This window comes from Salmo trutta, chromosome 18 (assembly GCF_901001165.1).
Source record: "Salmo trutta chromosome 18, fSalTru1.1, whole genome shotgun sequence".
In the NCBI taxonomy this organism is placed as follows: domain Eukaryota; kingdom Metazoa; phylum Chordata; class Actinopteri; order Salmoniformes; family Salmonidae; genus Salmo; species Salmo trutta.
The window spans coordinates 22,887,177-22,915,127 of NC_042974.1; the positions used below are offsets into that span (position 1 = coordinate 22,887,177).

At 42.9% G+C, this 27,951-nt stretch overlaps 1 protein-coding gene across 1 annotated transcript; it reads left to right on the forward strand.

The window, feature by feature from the left end:
- Nucleotides 1–578: 578 nt before the first annotated feature.
- On the forward strand, nt 579–27,608 carry ikzf1 (IKAROS family zinc finger 1 (Ikaros)). The gene is given in 9 exon segments (XM_029698037.1): nt 579–668; nt 670–886; nt 5,559–5,612; nt 5,818–5,940; nt 17,887–18,168; nt 23,616–23,783; nt 24,343–24,468; nt 25,327–25,461; nt 26,022–27,608. Coding segments are annotated over 9 exon segments (1,875 nt in total). The 5' UTR covers nt 579–593; the 3' UTR covers nt 26,717–27,608.
- Nucleotides 27,609–27,951: the final 343 nt, after the last annotated feature.

Here is a 27,951-nt window from a genome sequence, read left to right on the forward strand (position 1 = left end):
TTCAGACATTTGACTTTTCTTTCCATTTTTTTTTCAATCGCAGAGCTGCTTGGAATAAATTCTTTCAAATGAGACTTATAGACCAGAGCATTATCCTCAGTTAGCATCACCTGATCTAGAGACTTATCTATTTTCCTCGTTTTTCAGCAAACCACTGCCGCCTCAAAGGTCTCTGTCCTACTGGAAAGATGGGATAACAATGCAAAACCTTGGGTGATTAAGCGCATAGGCCTACTGGCCTACATTTCTGTAATGTCACTGAATTATTCATGATTCAATAATGAAATGTGTTCGAATGGTATAAAAGTATAGGGGAGCATATGAGATAATATTCATTTTTGTCGTTACAAAAGCATATGGGAAGACGCAACTTTCCACAATGGTTGTGGTTTACCTGCCACAATATTTGTTTAAACAATCTGAAACCAACACAGTTATCGTTTTAATTGCGCTGTGACTCTTATAGGATGCCAGAACAGGTGACAGAAGGGGAGCTGCCCATGTGCAAGTGAGGAGTCCCCATCCTTCTCTACGAAATAAATAAATAAACAATGAATCGTCCAGTCTCCTGTGCGCCTCATCCCATCTCATGCATGGCTGCCAGTAATGGTCTACTGGGTGTCAGCTTTGATTGGCACGATACAAAGCAAGTGCCAAGGGCTGCTGCCTCCACTCCCCAAGCAGACTCGACCTCTGGATAAAAGCAAGCAAAATGCCTCAGTCGAGCACAGAAACATTGAAATGTTAGGCTGGAAAGAGGAAGTACAGTGGAGAGGGGAGGGACCGAGGGCAGAGTTCCATGGGGCTGCCGCGGCGCTTCGAACTTCTGCACATGGAGCGGGGGAGAGTTGGAAGAACTTCATATTGCAAACTCAAGGAATAGCAGGTAGAGTAACTTTCACGATGCTTGTTAACTTCGAACTAATTTAAAGCGTTGACTCGTATTTCTAAATATTAAGAAAGGGCCTTACTCTTAAAAAAATGAACTAATGTAGCGGATTGGAAAACATTGTCCTGAAGTCTGGTGCAGGTGCGCGAGCGTCTGAAATCCTGTGATGCGAGTATTTGCATAGTGGCGCATGTAACGGATTTGACCAAAAAGTCAAGGGAAACTGAAATATTTAATGAATGTTATATCATTTTTGATCAGCATTATAGTTAATATCAAACGCACTTAGGAAAATAATGGAATAATGGAAAATGTTCCTCTTTTCCCATACTCCTTTTTGGAGATTGCAGGAATTGCTCACAATTATCTTGACCATATAGAAGCATTAGGTTATATTTCTTGCCATTGACGATTAAGCCTAAAATAATTATGGTTAATATAAAAACAAAAATACGTTTTTGTGGTTTGCAAGTTTTACATAGACTCCTTTCACTTTTCGTACCAGTTCAACACCTGTTGCAACTGTGCGCATCCAGAATGAATATCTAATTATAACTATTTTTGCTTCGTGACATTCAAGCTGGAGTTCTTATTTCAGAAGTCCACTTCATATTATTACAAATCAAACGAAGCAGGCCTGAGTTAAAATAAACGCATAAACATTACATGAACACTCCTCAATGAAACCGCTGAAACTAATTAGCTATAACTAACTACGTTGCCTACAGGATAAAAAAAAACGTTATGTGTTTCTCTGCTTTCTCAAAGTTACATGAAAAAGAGACACACACACACACACACACTTCGAAATCCTGTTTCAAGGTGCCCAAGACGTTCGCAATCATTGGTTGGTCTGAGCTGAACATGTGTGTTGATAGTATTGGTGGGCAGGACTCAAGTAACTGTTAACATGTTATGAAACTGACATTCAACAAAACACCAATGGAAGATTCATTTTGAGAGAAAAATTGAGGAAACAAGTCGACAAAACTTCTCACACTTCTGTGCACTGGGACATTTAATTCTACAAACTTTAACTCGTAGGTTATTATATTCCTATAACGTAGAACTATATAAATAAACAATGCAAAATCCAACTCAAGTCTAATTCATTTGGTTAAAAAATTATAAGGTATATCATTGCTGCATTGTCAAGTTTGTACTCACAAAGCATCAAAAGCAATGTGGATATTGTTTTAACTTGATTTAATTTGTTGTTAACAATATTTCCATTTTGTAATTAACATAGCCTCCCGCTGGGCAAAAACTGACTGAAGCTTTCATTTGGATTGAGCTTGTCAGTCTGTCATTGAAAGAGCAGGTGTTCGTAAAGGTACTGGCTTTTTTAGGGCAGCTAAACACTTGCATTTCAATTTGATGGTAGTAACCTACATACTTTTTAAAAGTTGATTTTAAAAACGAATCCAAAATGAAAAACACAACAACTAGTCAAATGTACTTGCCCTCATATGAAATCAATTTAGTATATTGAAATGACTATTAGTAAATCAAACAATGACTTGCACCCCACCCCATAGCACAATTATGACATTTTATGTATCTGCTTCTTCGGATTGAGGAGGGTTGAAATGCTGCAAATACATGCTTGTGGACACATCCACTTCCTTATTACTAGCAGACTGAGGAAGGGGAAAGCGAAAGAAACGCAGTTATTAAAATGATCGTCACTGAATACTAGTGTAATGAAGTGTGTCAGATGCAATTGAAGACCCTATAAGGAAACTCATTTCGCCCCTATAATGTAGCCATTCTAACCCTTACACTAGGTGCCCAAACATCTGCTCAGTAAGATTATCATCTTTCAATTCATGGTGACACATTTCCTTAATTGCCAATGAGAAATCGCTCAATAATTTTAAAAGATGACTGTTTAACTGTTCATTATATTACGTGGTATAGTGTAGTAGGGCATGGTTCCCCAAATTGTGGGTTTGGAACCACAGGTGGGTCGCTGGTAAGGCATGAGCGAGTTATGGCACAAATATTGTTTTATTTATGAGGTGGGACTTAGTACACGAAATTTCATATCCATTTTTTAAATCTTAGTATCAAAATATATTCATCAAACTGATAACGTTGTATTTTAGGAAAGAATTGCCACAAAAGCCACTGTTCTTAATTTCTTGTCCATATGATTGTTTTTTGTATGCCATATGTCAAAAGGAATTTTCTGGAGAAACAAATTAGTATTTTCAAGTACAGTCTTGAATCACACTTCTCACAGAAGCAGCATATACTAATAATAGTTTGGGAACAAAAACATTTCAGTAAGAATACTTGATATGATACATTTCTTGTTTTAATTTTCACCAACAACAAAAACGTATGAAAAACTTGAAGTTCTATATCACCACCTAGATTGTATTGATTTTCATATACGACTGTTTTATTCATTCGAATTAGCCCACATGTTATTTGCATATGTTTTTTGTTGATATTCCAACATTTAAGGATGAATATGAGTTGCTAGATTATAGTTTATATTATAAAACCCTTTCTGTCTGTTTTTACTTCCTCCCATTATCCAAAGTGTGCTGGTGTAGTCCACTTTGGCTGTTTAACGGTTTGGCTGTTTCAGTCTCCACCCTGCTCCCTTTCATGTGTTCGCACCCTGCTCTGCACAGCCCCCCCCACACACACACAATCCCTTGAGTTAGGACTGAGGGTGTTGTGAACCCACAGCCCTCTTCCTGTCTCTCCTCCCCTTACTGAGCACACTCAGACCCACTGCCATGACTCTTCCTGCCCTTCATGAGGCACTTTCAGAAAGCAGCTGTTGCCGTTAGTGCCTTGTTTTGTCATACTGGACTTTAGAAGGTGGTGTCATTCTGGAATATTGTCTGAATGAAACCATCCACAAAATATACAATATATTGAGAATCATCAACAAGAAAAAAAAACAGTACAGCAAGAAATTCAACTAATTGTCTGTTTTCACAAACGCCTGTGGTTTAAAATGAAAAGTTACCGTAAACCTTAGACAGGGAATAAAAGTATGATATGGAAAATGCTCCCCGCCCCCCAAAAATGACTTGAATCTAGCATCGGGTAGTTAAACTAAAGGTAAGAACAGTGTCACTGCGGGTGAATATACAACTTCCTGAATGTTCTCATGCACCTTGTTCTCCACATGCCTACACAACTCTGTGGTTTAACATGGGAATGCATTTCTCACTTCTGTCAAAGTCCCCCACCAACACCATCAGTATTTCCCTTTGCACCATCTGCCCAGAAAAAAAGGGCACATGAGAATACCACCCCCTCTCGACCTCCAAACTCCAGATGCTAAAGAATGATGACGCAGGCCTGGCCTCCTAGTCTTATATCGACACACACCAGCACGCAACACCCACTGCGCTTTCTGCGCCACATCTTCTGCACTAATGACCTCTGCCCTTCCTACCCCCTCGGCAAACCCCCACCACCTCCCCCACGTGGGACCTGGGTGTCTGTGGGTTGTGGAACCTCAGCCTCGACTCGCCTGTCCGCTGAACATTGTGCGTTGCGACAGCGGCGGGGGCTGCTTGGTGGCTTCCCACTATTTGTTCCAAATGTGTGGAGCCATCTGTCAGTAAAACAGGAAGGCCTAGGTTCCCCTTCTCCCTCAGGCTTGCTTCGCTATTTTAGGGAGCTTCACTTCTCCCTGTGTGGCTGGCTGGGCCGGGCAAGCGGCTCCACCAAGGGCCTTCTTGAAGTGGCGGTGCCGAGGCTGAGGCTGTTGTGCCCATCTGCTGCAGGCTTGAGGGGGATGCATTATTAATGGGGCCACGCGCACTGGTGACTCCTCAGATATGCAGCAGGCTCTGGCCAGGGGATGTGCTCTTCTTCACTAAACTGCCTCCTCTTGTGCGAGAGAAACTTACTTCGGGGCCCCTCGGCCTTCCCCTATCGATCTCTCTGTCCCTGGTTCTCTCTCTTCACTTTTGCTCTCTGGCACACTCCCTGTCTGTCTTGGTTCCCTCCCCTCTCTATCTCTATATCTTCCCCCTCTCTATCTTTTTCTGTCTCGCTCTCTCTTTCCGGGTCCCGCTCTGCATCTCTCTCGGACTGTCTGTCTCCCTCTTCCCCTCTCTCTCTCTTTCTTATCTTTCTCCCTCTCCTCTCTCTTTGTTTCTGATTGTGGCTCCTCTCGCACATGTCTGTGCTCGGGTAGTGGCGCGCTCAGCGATGCATGCTCAGTAAATTAGAGCGAACACGAGCGCCGATAAGCTTGGCACGGGCAAACAGCCGCATCCTCAGTGACCTAGGGCCAGTTAATTTTCTGCTTAATTTTGCGGCAGTCAGTTTGCATTTGTGGATGATTACGTGGCAGGAAATTAACAATAAATAACAAATGTGGTCTGAAAGCCCCTTCCCAGCACCCCCATCACCATAGCCCATCATGCGGGGCCAAGCCACTCTCCCAGCCCGCCCTCTCTGTCAGACTTGTAATGAAAATGTCTGTAATTCTTTGTAATGTAATGTGGGGGACAGTGGTGTGTCTTTCGGTGTGACAAGAGTGATCTTGCCGGGGTGACGGAGTTGTACAGAGAGAGGTCACCCCTTTAGTCAGCTGTGTCTTTTTTATAATGTTGTGTTTTTTCAGCCCCGCGGTGCCGTTGATTACATTTAAACACATCTACATCTCTGTGTCTCTCTATCACATTAGAGTACCTGCACCGAATGGAGACAGAGGAGGCACAGGAGATGTCTCAGATACCAGGTAAGAGCTTCTGTTTTCAGAACTGGTGCTGTAGGACCATGTCTGGTAGAACAGAGAAGCACAGCGTGAGTTGCACAGAGCCCAAGCTGAGTGACACAGTCATACCATATGTAATGGGTTATAGATCATTATGGTTCTATCTTATGAGCAATAATGAACCATGTTCTGGTGACTAATGGGTGTTTGCTGGTGTTTCTCCATGTAGGCAGGGACAGCCCCCCTCCCAATGACGTGTCTGAGGAGAACGACGAGGCCATGCCCATCCCAGAGGACTTGTCTGCTAGCTCCAATCTGCAACACAACAACAGGGGTGACAAAGAAGGCATGGGTGAGTGACAGATCACGAGTTTCACCGTGCTTCTCCAATGCAGCACTCCTACATCAGTAGGCCTATAAACCAGTTAAGTTGCTACACCTAGACCAGTATATCCATCAAACCTTTACCTGTGTACCACAAAACCTAGCCGTTTCCAGAGCACCTTCAGAAATATGTATACCCTCAGAAGGACAAAATTAGTAGCACTGTTGTTGCTAATAATAATGAAAATAATGATGATTTTTAAAATGATGTTGAAATAATTGACGAATATATGAATAATTAACAATACATGTGTTTGTTACACCCGCGTACACTTAAAATAAATTCCAGCACTTTTTGTACATAGTCCTCCCATTTTAGGGCACCAAAGGTATTGGGACAAATTCACTTATATGTGTATTAAAATAGTCAAAGTTTAGTATTTGGTCCCATATTCCTAGCACGCAATGACTACATCAAGCTTTGACTGTACAAATTTGTTGGATGCATTTGCTGTTTTGTTTTGGTTGTGTTTCAGATAATTTTGTGCCCAATAGAAATTAATGTATTGTGTCATTTTGGAATTACTTTTATTGTAAATAAGTATAGATATGTTTCTAAACACTTCTACATTAATGTGGATGCTGCCATGATTATGGATAATCCTGAATGAATCGTGAATAATGAAAAGTAAGAAAATTACAGAGGCGTAAATATTACACCCCCCCCAAAATGCTAACCTCTCACCATTACAATAACAGGGGAGGTTAGCATTTTTGGGGGAGGGGTATGATATTTATTTACCCCCACCACCTGGGGTTTTTTTGCGCTCAACAGTATCACTTGTGTATCATGAATGGTCCACTACACAAAGGACATCCAGCAAACATGACACAACTGTGGGAAGCATTGGCGTCAACATGGGCCAGCATTCCTGTGGAATTGTCTTGACACCTTGTAGAGTTCATGCCCCAACAAATTGAAGCTGCTCTGAGGGAAAAAGGGGGTGCAGCTCAATATTAGGAATGAGTTCCTAATGTTTTGTACACTCAGCATAAGTGAATATTCCCAATACTTTAGGTCTCTTAAAATAGGGACTATGTTCAACATGTGCTGTAATTTCTAAACAGTCCACCTAATATGGATTAAAATACCCCCGAAATAAAGCTTACAGACTCTACAAAAAAATCAGCACTTTAACCTCGTAGTTGTTGTATAATTTCTAATCCAAAGTGCTGGATTACAGAGCCAAAACAACAACAACATTGTCACTGTCCTAACAAATCAAATCAAATTTATTTATATAGCCCTTCGTATATCAGCTGAAATCTCAAAGTGCTGTACAGAAACCCAGCCTAAAACCCCAAACAGCAAGCAATGCATGTGAAAGAAGCACGGTGGCTAGGAAAAACTCCCTAGGAAAAACTCCCTAGAAAGGCCAAAAACCTAGGAAGAAACCTAGAGAGGAACCAGGCTATGATGGGTGGCCAGTCCTCTTCTGGCTGTGCCGGGTGGATATTATAACAGAACATGGTCAAGATGTTAAAATGTTCATAAATGACCAGCATGGTCAAATAATAATAATCAGAGTAGTTGTCGAGGGTGCAACAAGCACGTCCGGTGAACAGGTCAGGGTTCCGTAGCCGCAGGCAGAACAGTTGAAACTGGAGCAGCAGCATGGCCAGGTGGACTGGGGACAGCAAGGAGTCATCATGCCAGGTAGTCCCGAGGCATGGTCCTAGGGCTCAGGTCCTCCGAGAGAAAGAAAGAAAGAGAGAAAGAGAGAATTAGAGAGAGCATATTTAAATTCACACAGGACACCGGATAAGACAAGAGAATACTCCAGATGTAACAGACTGACCCTAGCCCCCCGACACATAAACTACTGCAGCATAAATACTGGAGGCTGAGACAGGAGGGATCAGAAGACACTGGTGCCCCATCCGATGATACCCCCGGACAGGGCCAAACAGGCAGGATATAACCCCACCCACTTTGCCAAAGCACAGCCCCCACACCACTAACACTTTTGGAGCTCACTGCACATATCATAAAAACAAATGTCTTAGTAACGTAACTATTTTGTTAGTAACGTAACATTTCGTAACGGCATCCCAACAAGCGGTTACCACATGTAACAACAATCCCTTAGATCCACTCATTACTTGCCATCTGGCACTTAACCAAACATAGTTCTTTTGAACATGCAATCTAAAAGTTATTGATGCATTTAGGTCATTGGCAGGAAAGGTTGCACATTTCTCTGATCCGTCTCATGATGGGCAAAACCTTAAGGAATGGCTAATGTGCCCTTGATATGAGGATGTTACTAAATTAAGCCAGGGAATATCACGGACATAATATTAGCACTAGTTGATATACACGTTTATTTAAACTCGGGACATGACTGGGATATCAGGGGACACCAGGCAGCATTTACCACATGGAGTTTTGGAATTTGAATTGTTGCTTCATGAGAACATTTGTGAAAAGCACCCCTAGTGCTGCACTACCTGCATGCAAGGTGAACCATATCATATTTTATGCCTAAAAGCACAGTAGCCCATGCAAGCAATAGCTATGGTATCTTTGTGGGAATGTGTCGGTGATCCATTGTGATAACTACAATACACAGTAAGTGTTACTATAGATTTTGGTGTAAAATTCGAATGTCCTTCCTTCTGTATTAGTTCCAGATAGCTGTGTGGTGTAGTGTACCATTGCACTTTGAGGCGGCGCATGTCAAATAACATGTCAGAGCAGAGGAAACTGAAATAGGATGTGCAAGAGTTTCCTAAGAAGAACTCGCCGTCAGTCAGTTTCAACACTCCAGGAGATAAAGTCTTCAGGAGCAGAGTCAAGTTCAGAGATCAGCACTGCACATCCCAGCGCATCGCACCACCGCACTGCTAACGCAGCTGCAAACACACACACGCTTTCACTTCAACTGTCAAGCTTTTAACTCAGCAGCACACATAAGGAACTCCAACCCTTGCCAGCATGCCATAGTTTACGACAAGGATACCCATTGTCGTGCACCAGGAATTTATTGCAACTACCCTACCTATCACGAAGTACACATGTATCTTTATCAAGATTCACTTAGTTGATGTGAACACGTCTGTCAGCATTTGTTGCGGAGCAATCATCATAAAACATGATGAGGCTTTCACGTCCAGCAGCTGCAATTCCAAGGTTTATTCATGATCCACCAACTGATTACATTTCCGAAAGCATTACATGGACTGGCCCCTAATACTTCCTGATATTTTGGTCATAAATGCTCCTTTTTTGGGGGGCTCTGTGCAAGTGTGCAGTTGAGCTAGAGATAGAAGAGTAGGCCATGGGAAACACAGGCATATGCTGCTGTGGTTCACCCTAGCCAGCCATGGCTTTCTCCATATGACTGTCTTTGTGGCTGAGCCTATGATTAGTCATTTCACTTGCCAGATTTTACATATTAGGAAAAACAGCTCAAATGACTCAAATCTTCACTGATGCACAATGGAGACTATGACTTAGAGATCACAGTCAGACAGTTTAGAATTTTTACACGCGTTTCCTAAGTGAATTGAATGATATTTGTTGATCAATTTGGGAATGTCGTTACAGACATTATTCCATAGTACTTTCAACATGTTTTTGTAAATTCACTGAGAGGTCATGAGAGGTCATCAGTGATAAAAGTTACTGTATTGTGTTCTTTGTTGAGTTTTGTTTTTTAAGGACGGCTTGAATGATTCTTCATCTCTATCTCTGGTCTTACAGTATTTGGAAGAGGTCCTGAATCAGGAGCGAGGTCGGCCTAAACATAGACAATAGTGTGTGTGTGTTTGTTGTATGTGTTGGTCTTTGAGTGTGAGTGAGTGTAAGTGTTTGTGTATGTGTTGCTCTGCACTCCCTGAAGATCTAATCACCAGCGTGAGAGGAAGTGACTGTTATATCTATGCAGTGCATCGCTGGCTCGCTGATAAACCCCAAATGCATCAGGGAGTTATTATTATCTGTCAGGATCATGTGGTACAAAGGCTATGGGCCTGAAGTGCAGATCGCACACAGGATCGTGCAACTGAGACAGGGAGGCTGAAAGTATAACGGAAGCTCAAGACCTCAAAGCCAGGTTGCTTTTTGTAGTTTTCCATTTACTTTCCAAAGCTAGCATAGGTTCGTCCTACAAAGCTTCTCTAGGTTCATCCTACATTGCCTCACCATACAATTCAACAAGCACAACAAGTATTCCCCTTGTGTGGGGAGTACAAGACATATCATCTCACAAGTATGCTTTACAAGTTGCCTTACTGAATTCAATTGTTAAAATATATATTTGGTCATTACAGTCACACAGACAGTAAAATGACATGTCACAGTAGGTCTTTCTGATGGCACAGTTTCTCTTTCGCTATGAATCATTAGAGTTATTAAGTCTTCACTACAACCGTGTTTATTTCATCCCGAGTGCTAAGCTTTTGAGTTTTCGAAATAAAGGCTAGTAGAAAAGTACACTTTGTTTTTGGTGCTCCTAATCAACACGGACACACTCAAAGGAGTCATGTTCAGTATGGCATTTACGTGGTTTTACATGCATGTGGTTGGTTCCACAGTCAAGCAAGCACACACTGACCTATTTTCATCAGGCAGTGATAAAATAAGCCCCGTTACAGGAACCTCCAGCAGGCTATTTTTACTTCCACACTAGATATCTAAGCCAACACCAATGGCTTGTTATCAGTTACCTGTGTTTCCTATTATTTTTTTATACTGAACAAAAATTGATTTTACTGAGTTACAGTTCATGAAAGGAAATTAGTCAATTGATAAAAATTCATTAGGCCCTAATCTATAGATTTCATATGACTGGGCAGGGGTGCAGCCATGGGTGGGCATTGGGCTACCCGCTGGGGAGCCAGGCCCAGGCCCAGCCAATCAGAATTAGTTTTTCTCCACAAAAGGGCTTTATTACAGACACATAGTCCTCAGCACCCCCCCCCCCTCCCCTCCACCCCCATTCAGACGATCTCGTAGGTGAAGAAGCCGGATGTGGAGGTCCTGGGCTGGCGTGGTTACACGTGGTCTGTGGTTGTGAGGCCGGTTGGACGTACTGCCAAATTCTCTAAAACGACATTGGAGCCAGTTTGAATCTTAATTTCTACCGTTAATTCTCTGGCAACAGCTCTGGTGGACATTCTTGCAGTCAGCATGCCAATTGCATGATCCCTCAAAACTTGAGACATCTGTGGCATTGTGTTGTGTGACAAAACGTTTTTATTGTCCCAAACACAAGGTGCACCTTTGTAATGATCATGCGGTTTAATCAGCTTATTGATATGCCACACCTGTCAGGTGGATGGACTATCTTGGCAAAGGAGAAATAGGGATGTAAACAAATTTGTGCACAACAATTGAGAGAAATACGCTTTTTGTGCATATGGAAAATGTCTGGTATTTTTTATTTCAGCTCATGAAACATGGGACCAACACTTTGAATTTATATTTTTGTTCAGTATAGCTTGTGAATTTAGAAATATAGCATCTCTTTTGTACCAATGTATCAAATCAATGAAGCTGGAGCTGTTACTAAGTAAACTCAGCAAAAAAACGAAACGTCCCTTTTCAGGACCCTGTCTTTCAAAGATAATTTGTAAAAATCCAAATAACTTCACAGATCTTCATTGTAAAGGGTTTAAACACTGTTTCCCATGCTTGTTCAATGAACCATCAACAATTAATGGACATGCACCTGTGGAATGGTTGTTAAGCTTACAGACGGTAGGCAATTAAGGTCACAGTTATGAAAACTTAGGACACTAAAGAGGTCTTTCTACTGACTCTGAAAAACACCAAAAGAAAGATGCCCAGGGATCCTTCTCATCTGCGTGAACGTGCCTTATGCATGCTGCAAGGAGGCGTGAGGACTGCAGATGTGGCTAGGGCAATAAATTGCAATGTCTGTACTGTGAGACACCTAAGACAGCGCTACAGGGAGACAGGACGGACAGCTGATCGTCCTCGCAGTGGAAGACTACGTGTAACAACACCTACACAGGATCGGTACATCCGAACATCACACCTGTGGGACAGGTACAGGTTGACAACAACAACTGCCCGAGTTACACCCGGAACGCACACCCGGACGCACAATCCCTCCATCAGTGCTCAGACTGTCCGCAATAGGCTGAGAGAGGCTGGACTGAGGGCTTGTAGGCCTGTTGTAAGGCAGGTCCTCACCATACATCACCGGCAACAACGTCGTCTATGGGCACAAACCCACCGTCGCTGGACCAGACGGGACAGGCAAGAAGTGCTCTTCACTGACGAGTTGCGGTTTTGTCTCACCAGGGGTGATAGTTGGATTTGAGCTTATTGTCGAAGGAATGAGCGTTACACCGAGGCCTGTACTCTGGTGGGGGTTGATTTGGAGGTGGAGGGTCCGTCGTGGTCTGGGGCGGTGTGTCACAACAACATTGGACTGAGCTTGTTGTCATAGCAGGCAGTCTCAACGCTGTGCGTTACAGGGAAGACATCCTCCTCCCTAATGTGGTACCCTTCCTGACATGATCCTCCAGCATGACAATGCCACCAGCCATACTGCTCCTTCTGTGCATGATTTCCTGCAAGACAGGAATGTCAGTGTTCTGCCATGGCCCGCGAAGAGCGCGGATCTCAATCCCATTGAGCACGTCTGGGACCTGTTGGATCTGAGGGTGAGGGCTAGGGCCATTCTCCCCAGAAATGTCCGGGAACTTGCAGGTGCCTTGGTGGAAGAGTGGGGTAACATCTCACAGCAAGAACTGGCAAATCTGGTGCAGTCCATGAGGAGATGCACTGCAGAACTTAATGCAGCTGGTGGCCACACCAGATACTGACTGTTACTTTTGATTTTGACCACTCCTTTGTTCAGGGACACATTAATCCATTTCTGTTAGTCACATGTCTGTGGAACCTGTTCAGTTTGTGTCTCAGTTGTTGAGTCTTGATATGTTCATGCAAATATTTACACAGTAAGAGGACATTACTTTTTTTGCTGATTTTATATGATAGCCTACAGTGTTGAAAAGTATGATTAGTTCTTTAACTACCAAGTAAAGTGAATAAGCCCAGGGTTTTGCCATGGAAAGTCTCTGGAAAGATACCTGAGCTTCAGTGCTCTACACCAACCCTCATGTTGTCGCTCTGGACCCTCTCTTACTCACTATCACATAGCTGAAGTAGACAGCACTGAACCTAGCAAGGCAGAGGGAACTATTACTGCTGTGCTGCAGCTTCTCAGAGATGTACAGTATGGGGAAATTGCGACAAAATTGGGGATGGGAAGAAGGGGGGCTCCTGAGTGACGCAGCAGCCTAAGGCACTACATTTCAGTGCTAGAGGCATCACTACAGACATCCTGGTTCAAATCCAGGCTGTTTCACAACCGGCAGTGATTGGGAGTCCCATAGGATGGCGTACAATTGGCCCAACGTCGTCTGGGTTTGGACGGTGTAGGCCATCATTGTACTGACATGCCTGGTAAAAAATAAAAGGGTTTTTACTTTATATCATGTTGTCACACAGTCACACATCCTGATTTACTTGTTTTGGGAAGCAAGTGTCAAATCACACAGAGAAGGACAAACAATGAGAGCAATAAAACAACTACAATTCATCTCTAAATCTGCCTCTCAATGTCAATGCCAGACATTTAAGTCAAATTAACAATAATTATAAACCTGGTAGTTAGGGTTCTCGATGCTGATTGGCTGAAACAGCATTTCAGCTGTGTGTATATCAGACAATATGACACGGGATGATGCAAAAATACTTGTTTAGTGTTCTATTTACATTGGTAACCAGGTAATAATAGCAACAAGGCACGTCAGAGTTTGTGGTAAATGGTCAATATACTACGGCTAAGGGCTGTATCCAGGACACACATACTCATTCAAGGGTTTTTCTTTATTTTACTATTTTCTACATTTTAAAATAATAGTGAAGACATCAAAACTATGAAATAACACATATGAAATCATGTAGTAGCCAAAAAAGTGTTAAACAAACCCAAATATATTTTATATTTGAGATTCTTTAAAATAGCCATGCTTTGCCTTGATGACAGCTTTGCACACTCTTGGCATTATCTTTACCAGCTTCATGAGGAATACTTTTCCAACAGTCTTGAAGTACTTCCCACATATGCTGAGCACTTGTTGGCTGCTTTTCCTACACTCTGCAGTCCAACTCATCCCAAACCATCTCAATTGGGTTGAGGTTGGGTGATCATCTGATGCAGCACCATCACTCTTCTTCTTGGTCAAGTAGCCCTTACAAAGCGTGGAGGTGTTGTTTGGGTCATTGTCCTGTTGAAAAACAAATGATAGTCTCACTAAGCGCAAACCAGATGGGATGGCGTATCACTGCATAATGCTGTGGTAGCCATGCTGGTTAAGTGTGCCTTGAATTCTAAATAAATCACCAGCAAAGCACACCCACACCTCTTCCTCCATTCTTCACGGTGGGAACCACACATGCGGAGATCATCCGTTCACCTACTCTGCGTCTCACAAAGACACGCCGTTTGGAACCAAAAATCTCAAATTCTCAAATCATTCAAATCAGACCAAAGGACAGATTTCCACCAGTCTAATGTCCATTGCTCGTGTTTCCTGGCCCAAGCAGTCTTTTCTTCTTATTGGTGTCCTTAAGTAGTGGTTTCTTTGCAGAAATTCAACCATGAAGGACTGATTCACACAGTCTCCTCTGAACAGTTGATGTTGAGATGTGTCTGTTACTTGACCTCTGTGAAGCGTTTATTTGGGCTGCAATCTGAGGTGCAGTTAACTCTAATGAACTTATCCTCTGCAGCAGAGGTAACTCTGGGTCTTCCTTTCTTGTGGCGGTCGTCATGACAGCCAGTTTCATCATAGCGCTTGATGATTTTTGCGACTGCACATGAAGAATCTTTCAAAGTTCTTGGAATTTTCCAGATTGACTGACCTCCATGTCTTAAAGTAATGATGGACTATCATTTCTCTTTGTTCATTTGAGCTGTTCTTGCCATAACATGGACTTGGTCTTTTACCAAATAGGGCTATCTTCTGTATAACACCCCTACTTTGTCACAACACAACTGATTGGCTCAAATGCATTAAGAAGGAAAGAAATTCCACAAATTAACTTTTAACAAATGCATTCCAGGGGACTACCTCATGAAGCTGGTTGAGAGAATGCCAAGAGTGTGCAAGGCTTTCATCAAAGCAAAGGGTGGCTACTATGAAGAATCTCAAATATATATTTGATTTGTTTAACACTTTTCTGGTTACTGCATGATTCAATGTGTGTTACTTTATAGATTTGATGTCTTCACTATTATTCTACAATGTAGAAAATAGTAAAAATTAAGAAAAACCCTTGAATGAGTAGGTGTGTCCAAACTTTTGACTGGTACTGTAACTCTCTCACACACACACACACACACACACACACACACACACACACACACACACACACACACACACACACACACACACACACACACACACACACACACACACACACACACACACACTTTAACAAAGCAAATTTTTTGTGTGTGTGTGATTACTGATCAATTAATGTATACATTCATAATTAGTAGGTTTTGTTATCGGTTTTAAAAATATTTCTTATTTTTGTACTTATGTATTGTATATTGTTTTCATATAAGCCCTTGGGCTTCCAACCACACCTGCACACCATTAAATGTTTTATTTCATTTTTTCTGTATTGTTGTCTATCACTTCTTTTCTTTGATGCAAATAAATAAGTGAAATCCCAGACAAGCCCCCAAATATGTTACAAGTTTTATGCATTACATTAACCGAACAACAAACCCATAGAAGGTACTAACATATTTTTCTCTCATTACTGTAATCATGTAGAAGTTGGAAAATGGTTGTATTCATGTTGTAGCCAACCACCCAGTCATCTTCACGTCTATTGTTCTGCCTGACCTGTAGGCCCAACATGTTTGGAGACATGCAGGCCTTAATTCAGCGTCTGTGGTTATTGAAAATATGCTCTTCACAGTTATCATTGCCTCTCTGCCTGGGGTGCTCTCTCTCTTTCTGTTCTATTTCGTGCCTTTCTGCTTTCATCTAGCTAGCTTCCTTTGTGTTCTATAGGCGTGTGGTTTGTGTTCTCTTCACCTCGCCTGCTCAGTGGAAAGACATGTAGGCTATGTGTCCAATTGCAAAGTGACAACAGGGCAACAGACAAAATGTTGTAAGGCGAGGGAGGAGCATTATGCTGCCCTGGACTTAAAGTATTTCAGCAGTTAACATAATATAACCAATTCTAACATGAATTGTTCTTTGGTCAATCCACTATCACCAATGGGATGTTTAATTTGATTATTTGAATAGTTGACATAGTACTGTATACCAAATGCTGATTTTATCCAGTATCACCAAGATGGTGGTGTTAGATTGATAATGAAGTTGTATTTGAGAGCAACAGAAAGTCACTGTGTTCACACCAGTTGCCTTTCCGCTTTCACTGGATGAATCATGCATTATGGAAGCTTGTTCCCTCCAAGTGTCAGTGAAAACAACCGTCCTGCAAAAAGACTCAAGTTTCAGTTACACCGTTTTACAATTCCTTGTCCGTGCTTCCCTTTCTGTCACTTCTCCATAATTCTTGGTATTTTGGTTAGGCAGACCTTGTTTCTGAAGCTTCCCCTTTTTCCGCTATAGATTCCTATAATTCATTATTTCCACTTCTTCCTCTTTGGGTGTACAAACAAGGTAGGCACATGAGGAAATCAGCCACCATGAAATGCAAATGAGGTTGAGGGGTTTGCCAGGTTTCAAGTGTTTATTCCCTCCAATATTTAATCAGGCATTTGTCACCACATTTCCTTTTACACTCGCTCCTTTAAAACCTGTGCTTATTGAGATGATAAATGTTGATTAAAATGATTTTCATGCCATAGTCTGGTTACAAAGCCATTGAAAAGAATGACAATTGTTACGCAAACCCGGCGCCAGGATGAAGTGACTATGGGGGCAGTTGAAATTGATATGAGTTCCAACGTCTAGTTTTGATTTACATTTGGTTGAGTTGTCAAGTGAATTCAACATGAAATCTACAAAACATTTCACCATGTCATTGGATTTAGCTTAAAAGTTGGGTGAAAAAAAGACATTTCTTTACTTTGATGACTTTAAAAAAAATCCAATCAGTTTTCCACGTTGATTCAACATCTTCACATTGAATTTTTGTTGTTGAAATGATGTGGAAACAACGTTGATTCAATCAGTTTTAGCCTAACGGGCTATGTGTTCAGATATTGTGTTTTTAAGTTATCGTTTTATGTGTGTATATGTGTGTGTGTATGTGCATGCGTGTTTGTGTGTGCGTTTATCATAGTTTGTTGGTCTGGTTGACACCGCTGCCATCCTTAGTTTCACACGGCTTCCTGTGTCTCTGTTTCCTGTTTATCTTGCTGTCATTTTCACAGAAGAGTGATGATGAGAGATGCAGTATATAGTTTCCCCATCTTCATTAGCAAAAGTTTAAAACAAATATATATTATTCATCTGTTATGTTTGATCTGGAACACTGATCACAAGAACCTACTGCATGACTTCAGCAAATTTGTTTCAAAGTTTTGTCCTAGTGTACTCAGCCAATAAAGTTGAATTGAGTATTGCTGCACATAAAGTGCTGATTGAAATGCTCTCACGCTGCAATTAACTATGCCTATCAGTAAGTTAATTGGAGGTGAGGCATGCTCTCACAGGTGTTCATAGAACTCATAGACTAAAACAACCAGCCAAGTAGAGGGAGACATAGACATGCCCTTAAACTAAAAAGTCACATATTGTCCCATAGAAAGTCTAAGATTTACATCTAGTCAAATAGTAATATAGTAATGTACTCATAGTTCTACACAGTTAAGGGCTATAGTCCCCCAGAAACATGTTCCTATTCTAAACAGTGGCCCACTGCCCTCTTTTCCAGCCTGTAACATTAAAGTTGAGGCTCGCAGTGACGAGGAGAATGGGCTCGCCATTGACATGATGATGAATGGCGAGGAGGAGGAGGAGTGTGCGGAAGACTTGCGCGTGCTCGATGCCTCGGGGGCCAAAGTGAACGGCTCCCATGCAGGCGGCCCTGACAGCAAGGGCCCCTACTCCTCGGCTGGGGATATCCGCCTGCCCAACGGGAAGCTCAAGTGTGATATCTGTGGGATAGTTTGCATTGGCCCCAATGTGCTGATGGTGCACAAGCGAAGCCACACTGGTAAGCCATCCGCGATACTCATCGCCCTTACTTTGCACCCACGCTCACTGGTAGCCTTACAGAGAGATTATGTGTATGTGGGGTAGAGAAGATGAGATGGATTCTGTCAGTGTCTTTATCTTTACTTGAGACACTGAGAGCAGTAGACAGAGTACTGTTAGGGTTAGTCTGTGTTCTTATCTTATTCCAAAGTTGCCTACAGAGCATGAGTTATAAGCTTCAACAAACGTAATTGGAGTTTCACACTATTTTAGAGTCCGCCATTTACTTGGAAATCTAAAATGGTAATTACATGCTTATCACCTAATAAATATGATTTTGAATATTTGACCACTAAGTAGGCTACCATGCTACAGTGCTAGGCATCCACCGATTGTGTTTAATTCAATGAGATCAGCACCAGGAGCTGCTAACTGTCACCATGTGATTTCTCCGTAATTGAGGTGCAATGAAGCAGTTGAATACTTGTTTTGTAAAAGTTATTACTTGAACAATTAGAGCTATTTGATGATGGCAGAGCTTAACATGAGTCGATAATGTGTTATTAAACATTGTATTGAGTTTTTTATGTGGATAATATATAGCTTTCATTGGTTTGGATTCGTTTCAGAGGCATATTTTCCCATAGTTACTGTGCTATAGTCATTATATGGGTCTATAATGCTGTAAAGGGATGTTTTAGACTGAAATATTGAAATATAGTCAAGTATGTCATCTGTAGTATCTACACTATATTCTGTATGGGTGACTGAGGAAGCCACTATACAATTATCATTCTCTGAGTGTTCTTTTAAATTATCACGTGAGAGAAGTGGCTCGTGATCTATTTGTTGTGTGATAAGATTGAAAAAGTATGATGAATATAATCCCTAAACATGCCCTTATATCACAGTTGAAAAACAGGATATCTGCAGCAATTAAATGGAATCTCCACAAAAATGGCAATTATCCGAGTACTACAAGTTTTTCAAAATTCCGAATTGATATTCTATTGTAATGAACCCAAACCAGTGGCGGGGAACATTTTTCAAAAAGGCACTTAACTGTCAAGCTTTAGAAACTAATGAAACCCAAAATGGAAGAAAGGAACACTAGACTAATGTAAATGCAAAATAACATATAATAAAATATATAATGAAGTGCCTCCTATTTAAATAGAAAATATTCTGTGGTGAATCTGCTCCTGAAATGCATTTTTAATGAGTTTCCTTTTTTCTATCCTTTTTGATGCTTCACTGGTAACTCTTATTTTATGGGGCCTTTTTGAAGAAAAAAAGAAGCCATATTAAAACCTTCTCACAGAATGCCACAACACTCAGAGAGGCTAGATATTGGTTTATTCCAGAATCACTGATCAGGAAGACTGGCTCTCAACACAAAGTGTTTCCTTCACTTTATTCAAATGAGCTTGAATTTGCATTGTGATGGGCTGCTCTTATTTTAGAGACGAAGAAGAGAAAAAAAGAAAAAGAGATTTTCTGATCAAATTGACCCAGGCACTGGTGCATTACGGAACTGGCAGCCTGAGTCTGAAAGGCTCTTGTTCGATCAGAGCGCCATTCGGCTCCGAGGTTCAGGGCCAGGGAGTGCATGGAGAAATGGAGTGTCACTCCGCTCTTAAACCCTCCTAGGCTGGTTGATTGGGCTGTGCTCAGAGTTCCTCCATCATTCACTGTGTTCTAGTGCTTGGGAGTCTTGTAGTACAGTGACCCCACATTCACATCCACAGTGGCGCTATTGGTGGAGGTGCTTTAGTTCTAGCATCCAGACAGCAAAATTCAGACAATGGCTTTATACCTGGCCTATTATTCTCTGAAGAGAGGCTGTTCTCTTTGAGCCCAGCCGACATTGGTGTGGCTCAAAGCAAAATGACCAACTCAGAATGGTTGATAAAAGGATACAAATGACAAAATCGGTCCATCTCATACTGTAAGATGACAAAAGAGGAAGCATGTTCATACATTCCCCACACACTGTCAACACTTTGCATTAACCCTCGATTATATAAAACATACAATTCCATTCATATAGGCCTACTCTTACAAATGAAATACTAATCTACTGTAATGTACATTATTGTCATTTTGTGTCTGAGCTCTTAAAACAAGATTTTGCTGAAAATATTCCTATTTCCTACATGATAACATTGACATAACTCACAAAGACACCTACACTGCAGTTATGTTTTTGTGAGATTACAAAAGTGGGCTTGTTAGTGAAAAATATGCAAGCACTATTTTGCAATGAGCCAATTACATTTAAAGTGTTGATACATAGTGTAGATGAGTGGCAGCTGCTCCTGTGCGATGGCCCTAACAACCTGCTGTGTGGTGTTTGTTGTCCTCAGGAGAGCGTCCATTCCAGTGCGATGGCCCTAACAACCTGCTGTGTGGTGTTTGTTGTCCTCAGGAGAGCGTCCATTCCAGTGCGATGGCCCTAACAACCTGCTGTGTGGTGTTTGTTGTCCTCAGGAGAGCGTCCATTCCAGTGCGATGGCCCTAACAACCTGCTGTGTGGTGTTTGTTGTCCTCAGGAGAGCGTCCATTCCAGTGCGATGGCCCTAACAACCTGCTGTGTGGTGTTTGTTGTCCTCAGGAGAGCGTCCATTCCAGTGCGATGGCCCTAACAACCTGCTGTGTGGTGTTTGTTGTCCTCAGGAGAGCGTCCATTCCAGTGCGATGGCCCTAACAACCTGCTGTGTGGTGTTTGTTGTCCTCAGGAGAGCGTCCATTCCAGTGCGATGGCCCTAACAACCTGCTGTGTGGTGTTTGTTGTCCTCAGGAGAGCGTCCATTCCAGTGCGATGGCCCTAACAACCTGCTGTGTGGTGTTTGTTGTCCTCAGGAGAGCGTCCATTCCAGTGCGATGGCCCTAACAACCTGCTGTGTGGTGTTTGTTGTCCTCAGGAGAGCGTCCATTCCAGTGCGATGGCCCTAACAACCTGCTGTGTGGTGTTTGTTGTCCTCAGGAGAGCGTCCATTCCAGTGCGATGGCCCTAACAACCTGCTGTGTGGTGTTTGTTGTCCTCAGGAGAGCGTCCATTCCAGTGCGATGGCCCTAACAACCTGCTGTGTGGTGTTTGTTGTCCTCAGGAGAGCGTCCATTCCAGTGCGATGGCCCTAACAACCTGCTGTGTGGTGTTTGTTGTCCTCAGGAGAGCGTCCATTCCAGTGCGATGGCCCTAACAACCTGCTGTGTGGTGTTTGTTGTCCTCAGGAGAGCGTCCATTCCAGTGCGATGGCCCTAACAACCTGCTGTGTGGTGTTTGTTGTCCTCAGGAGAGCGTCCATTCCAGTGCGATGGCCCTAACAACCTGCTGTGTGGTGTTTGTTGTCCTCAGGAGAGCGTCCATTCCAGTGCGATGGCCCTAACAACCTGCTGTGTGGTGTTTGTTGTCCTCAGGAGAGCGTCCATTCCAGTGCGATGGCCCTAACAACCTGCTGTGTGGTGTTTGTTGTCCTCAGGAGAGCGTCCATTCCAGTGCGATGGCCCTAACAACCTGCTGTGTGGTGTTTGTTGTCCTCAGGAGAGCGTCCATTCCAGTGCGATGGCCCTAACAACCTGCTGTGTGGTGTTTGTTGTCCTCAGGAGAGCGTCCATTCCAGTGCGATGGCCCTAACAACCTGCTGTGTGGTGTTTGTTGTCCTCAGGAGAGCGTCCATTCCAGTGCGATGGCCCTAACAACCTGCTGTGTGGTGTTTGTTGTCCTCAGGAGAGCGTCCATTCCAGTGCGATGGCCCTAACAACCTGCTGTGTGGTGTTTGTTGTCCTCAGGAGAGCGTCCATTCCAGTGCGATGGCCCTAACAACCTGCTGTGTGGTGTTTGTTGTCCTCAGGAGAGCGTCCATTCCAGTGCGATGGCCCTAACAACCTGCTGTGTGGTGTTTGTTGTCCTCAGGAGAGCGTCCATTCCAGTGCGATGGCCCTAACAACCTGCTGTGTGGTGTTTGTTGTCCTCAGGAGAGCGTCCATTCCAGTGCGATGGCCCTAACAACCTGCTGTGTGGTGTTTGTTGTCCTCAGGAGAGCGTCCATTCCAGTGCGATGGCCCTAACAACCTGCTGTGTGGTGTTTGTTGTCCTCAGGAGAGCGTCCATTCCAGTGCGATGGCCCTAACAACCTGCTGTGTGGTGTTTGTTGTCCTCAGGAGAGCGTCCATTCCAGTGCGATGGCCCTAACAACCTGCTGTGTGGTGTTTGTTGTCCTCAGGAGAGCGTCCATTCCAGTGCGATGGCCCTAACAACCTGCTGTGTGGTGTTTGTTGTCCTCAGGAGAGCGTCCATTCCAGTGCGATGGCCCTAACAACCTGCTGTGTGGTGTTTGTTGTCCTCAGGAGAGCGTCCATTCCAGTGCGATGGCCCTAACAACCTGCTGTGTGGTGTTTGTTGTCCTCAGGAGAGCGTCCATTCCAGTGCGATGGCCCTAACAACCTGCTGTGTGGTGTTTGTTGTCCTCAGGAGAGCGTCCATTCCAGTGCGATGGCCCTAACAACCTGCTGTGTGGTGTTTGTTGTCCTCAGGAGAGCGTCCATTCCAGTGCGATGGCCCTAACAACCTGCTGTGTGGTGTTTGTTGTCCTCAGGAGAGCGTCCATTCCAGTGCGATGGCCCTAACAACCTGCTGTGTGGTGTTTGTTGTCCTCAGGAGAGCGTCCATTCCAGTGCGATGGCCCTAACAACCTGCTGTGTGGTGTTTGTTGTCCTCAGGAGAGCGTCCATTCCAGTGCGATGGCCCTAACAACCTGCTGTGTGGTGTTTGTTGTCCTCAGGAGAGCGTCCATTCCAGTGCGATGGCCCTAACAACCTGCTGTGTGGTGTTTGTTGTCCTCAGGAGAGCGTCCATTCCAGTGCGATGGCCCTAACAACCTGCTGTGTGGTGTTTGTTGTCCTCAGGAGAGCGTCCATTCCAGTGCGATGGCCCTAACAACCTGCTGTGTGGTGTTTGTTGTCCTCAGGAGAGCGTCCATTCCAGTGCGATGGCCCTAACAACCTGCTGTGTGGTGTTTGTTGTCCTCAGGAGAGCGTCCATTCCAGTGCGATGGCCCTAACAACCTGCTGTGTGGTGTTTGTTGTCCTCAGGAGAGCGTCCATTCCAGTGCGATGGCCCTAACAACCTGCTGTGTGGTGTTTGTTGTCCTCAGGAGAGCGTCCATTCCAGTGCGATGGCCCTAACAACCTGCTGTGTGGTGTTTGTTGTCCTCAGGAGAGCGTCCATTCCAGTGCGATGGCCCTAACAACCTGCTGTGTGGTGTTTGTTGTCCTCAGGAGAGCGTCCATTCCAGTGCGATGGCCCTAACAACCTGCTGTGTGGTGTTTGTTGTCCTCAGGAGAGCGTCCATTCCAGTGCGATGGCCCTAACAACCTGCTGTGTGGTGTTTGTTGTCCTCAGGAGAGCGTCCATTCCAGTGCGATGGCCCTAACAACCTGCTGTGTGGTGTTTGTTGTCCTCAGGAGAGCGTCCATTCCAGTGCACCCAGTGTGGCGCTTCTTTCACCCAGAAAGGCAACCTGCTACGTCACATCAAGCTCCACTCAGGAGAGAAGCCCTTCAAGTGTCACCTGTGCAACTACGCCTGTCGCAGGAGAGACGCCCTCAGCGGTCACCTGCGTACCCACTCTGGTGAGTTAGGAGGATATGATTAGTGGTCAGTGTGTTGTGGACATTAGGGCACACAACATTTTAAAAGGTTTTGAAACAGATTTTTTTTGGGGGGGGACCATGTAGTCCCTCCCTGTTTCAGTCCAATTGTTCCCGTTTAGGGCCTAATTAACTTTCCAGGTGGTGGTACTTACCCAGTGGAATTGTGAGGGAACACCTGCCCTGTACTCTGTGGTCTTAGTATGGAGTGGGAACCATCCCACTGGGTACACACTGGTTGAATCAACATTGTTTCCACGTCATTTCAATGAAATGACGTGGAATCAATGAGGAATAGATGTTGAATTGACGTCTTTGCCCAGTGGGATATGTGTCATCTGCAAAGAAATGATTATAAAACCATTACATTTATCATGTCAATGAAACATGGGACTGGGTCTTTTGGAGAATGAAAAAGAATGCCATTATTATAACTGAAAATACAACATATACCAAGTACACCACTCACAATATGGACAGTACAATGGACATCTCACATGCTTGAAAATTGCTCTCAATTAAATGCCGTCACTTCTTGCAGTTGGAAAACCCCACAAGTGTGCCTACTGTGGGCGGAGCTACAAGCAGCGTAGCTCTCTGGAGGAACACAAGGAGAGATGTCACAACTACCTCCAGTGCATGGGGCTGCAGAACAGCATCTATACAGGTTAGTTGGTGTCAGTCTCTCACCTCCACCCACACTGTTGACCTACTTTAAACTTGGCTACTCGACTCTCTCTGGTAGCAACATTAATGCACCAACAATGTTGAAATTGCAACAATACTTCAACAGGTCAGACTCGATTTTAATGACATTTATCTACAGAATAAATGTTTCTCTTCAGATGCAAGGCTTCCATAAAATATTGGAGTGCTCATATCCAGTTATTCTAATGGGGAAAACACTTTATTCAGTAAGGAAATGTGGTCCAAAAAAAAGTGCCAGCTTATTTTCTTGGATGGCGGACAGGTCTTCAAGTTTTACTACTTCATTCTGTGAATCCATGAACCAAAAATAAGAGCGTGACATTTTTTTCTGTAATATTTTCAGATCATGTTTTGTTAAAAATATATTGACAGTTCTGCTAAAATCTTAGAATAATTTTCTGCATGTGGAACATGGCTTAAAGTTAAATAAATATAGTAAGATAATGTAGCTTTTGCTCACATAAAAATACCTCTTTATACAAAGGAAAGATCCATTGTGAGCGGATGTACATGTAGCCTACTGAACTGACAACATTAGGAAGTGGGGCAAGAGTGCAGAGGTTAAGAAGAGGAAATTAGAAGAGGAAATTATGAGAAAGGTTGATCACTCTGCTTTTCTTCGTCAGTAAGGCCAATGTATACCAACTGCAGCACGTCTATCAATAAAGGCCTCCTCATCATTGTGCCATGTATCTACGGTCAGGGAGGGATGCTTTAGAAAATTGTAGCAAGATCCTGTTATACAGTAATTATACTTTTTATCAGGTCAGTATTACTACTTTGATTCTGAAACCTACTTTTCTGTCTTGCTTTCCAGTAGTAAAGGAAGAAAGCAACCAGAATGAGCAGAGGGAAGACTTAAGCCAGATGGGATCTAAGAGAGCCTTGGTGCTAGACAGACTAGCTAATAATGTAGCCAAACGTAAGAGCACTATGCCACAGAAGTTTGTAGGTAAGGGATAAAGTCTTCTACCTTCGCATACCAACAAACATGTAAAGCACAGGACTTAGGTTCCAATTGTCAGAATTGTGTATTTCAGTTTGATGCATTCTGATTTGCTACCTCGGCGCTGCAGAATAAGCTATTTAAAAGAAACAGCACATATTCACCCTTGTGCCTGGAATCTACATATCATTATAACAATGTTTAAGCTTTATTTAAGTTGAGCAAAGAGAATATTTTCATTGATTTCAACTTGATCCTTACCCTTGGTGTATTATACATTTATTTGAAGATGACTCTTTCTTAAATTAACAATACAAATATAGTTACAAAACATGTCAGAAATAACAACTAAAACTAAGTAATCCGCCATGAGAAAAATGCAAAGAATGGAATATTCTTAATAAGGAATATCACTTTTCAATGTCAAACGTGACCAATAAATTGACCACTAGAACCACAATTAAACATAAGTCCTTGTAATGCTTGATATCAGGAAACTGATTTTTTTAATATTTGAATTGCAGTCTAACATTGGTATTCATCTGTTTTCTCTTTCTAACCCTCAGGTGAGAAACGCCTCTCCGACATCTCCTTCGAGGGTGGTCCGGGGGAACTGATGCAGCCTCATGTCATCGACCAGGCCATCAACAGTGCCATCAACTACCTGGGTGCCGAGTCACTCCGACCGCTCATCCAGACTTCCCCAACCTCCTCTGACATGGGGGTCATGGGCTCCATGTACCCCCTCCACAAGCCCCCTGCAGAGGGCCACGGCCTGTCAGCCAAGGACAGCGCAGCCGAAAATCTTCTGTTGCTCGCAAAGTCTAAGTCAGCCTCCAGCGAGAAGGACGGCTCCCCCAGCCACAGTGGCCAGGATTCCACCGACACGGAGAGCAACAATGAAGAGAGGGCAGGTGTCGGGGCCTCGGGCCTCATCTACCTGACCAACCACATCACGTCCGGGGTACGTAATGGTGTGCTGCCCCTGGGGAAGGAGGAGCAGCAGCGGCAGTACGAGGCCATGCGAGCCAGTATGGAGATTGCCTCGGAGGGGTTCAAGGTGCTGAGTGGAGAGGGGGAGCAGGTGAGGGCATATCGCTGTGAACACTGCCGCATCCTCTTCCTAGACCACGTGATGTACACCATCCACATGGGCTGCCATGGCTTCCGAGACCCCTTCGAGTGCAACCTCTGTGGCCATCGCAGTCAGGACCGTTACGAGTTTTCCTCACACATGACCCGAGGGGAGCATCGCTACTGAGTTGCCAACTGAACACACACTTACTCATGAACATACACATGTACTAAACACACACACACACGATTTTTATACATTGTCAAGAAATTGCATGTTGGAGAACAAGTCTAATTAATGTGTATTTCACATGTTCAGGAGGAAAAATAAACTATTCCTCGATCTGCTTTTTTAGAAAACAAAAAGGTGTTCAAATAACTGAACAAACAACTTAAAAAATGATTGTGCCTCAGCAGGAAGTATCATATGTCACATACTGTATAGTTAAGTCATTGATCTACCCTTTGATGTCTGTGCACATTAAATAAATGTCTGTTTTCTGATAGCCTACCTGGACAGAAATATCTGTATATTTTATTCTAAAGAATACAATCATGCAAAAAATGTGTCTTTTAAATGGCAAGGTATTGCTTGACATTTAAGTTATAACTTTACAATGTTATTCTTCACTATAATAACCTATTTGAATCCCACCGAAGGAAATTTTGCTCCTTATTTTACTTAAATGTAACAGTTTATTTTAAACTTCTTGTTTTTTTTTTATATAAACTTTTTATATATTATTTATGCCGTGTACACATGGATGTGTATCTTTTGGTAATTTATTACAGTTGGTGTTAGGGTTTCCTGTTTGATTCGTTTAGTTCAAACATTCCCTACCATTAATCAAATGTGATACATTAATTTGAGTTGAATAAATGACCGAACTAGAGTGTTTTTACTGAAAGATGTTTGTTTGATATAAAGTACGGATGGGATTCGGTTTTGTCCCAGCTTTTTACCTCGGTGGCAAAGAAAATGTTACTCTCAATTTGGACTAAACTTTTAAAAAGTCTTTTCACTCATATATCATGCTTGCAAAATATCAATAAAGGATATTTTACATACACAAAAATAACACTGATATGTTATTCTTTCATAGTAAGCTTCACCAGGATTACATTATATACCTGTTCAAATATTTTCAAGGATATTTCAAAGAAGGTTGTACTGTATTTTCCTACTGGAGGAAATGGACAACTTTTCACACTATTCCATTTCTACCCCTGGATATTTGAATGACAATCCATTGTAGTTATTCAAAGCAATTCATAAATCATTAGGGTGCAGCATCTGGCACATTAATACATTTTAATGTAAATGATCTAAAAATATCCCATGGAATAGATAACGGTGTTTGCTCTGTACATTTCAGCCCTTGAGAATATAGCCTAGACAAAGCTACAAGTATAGTACATGAC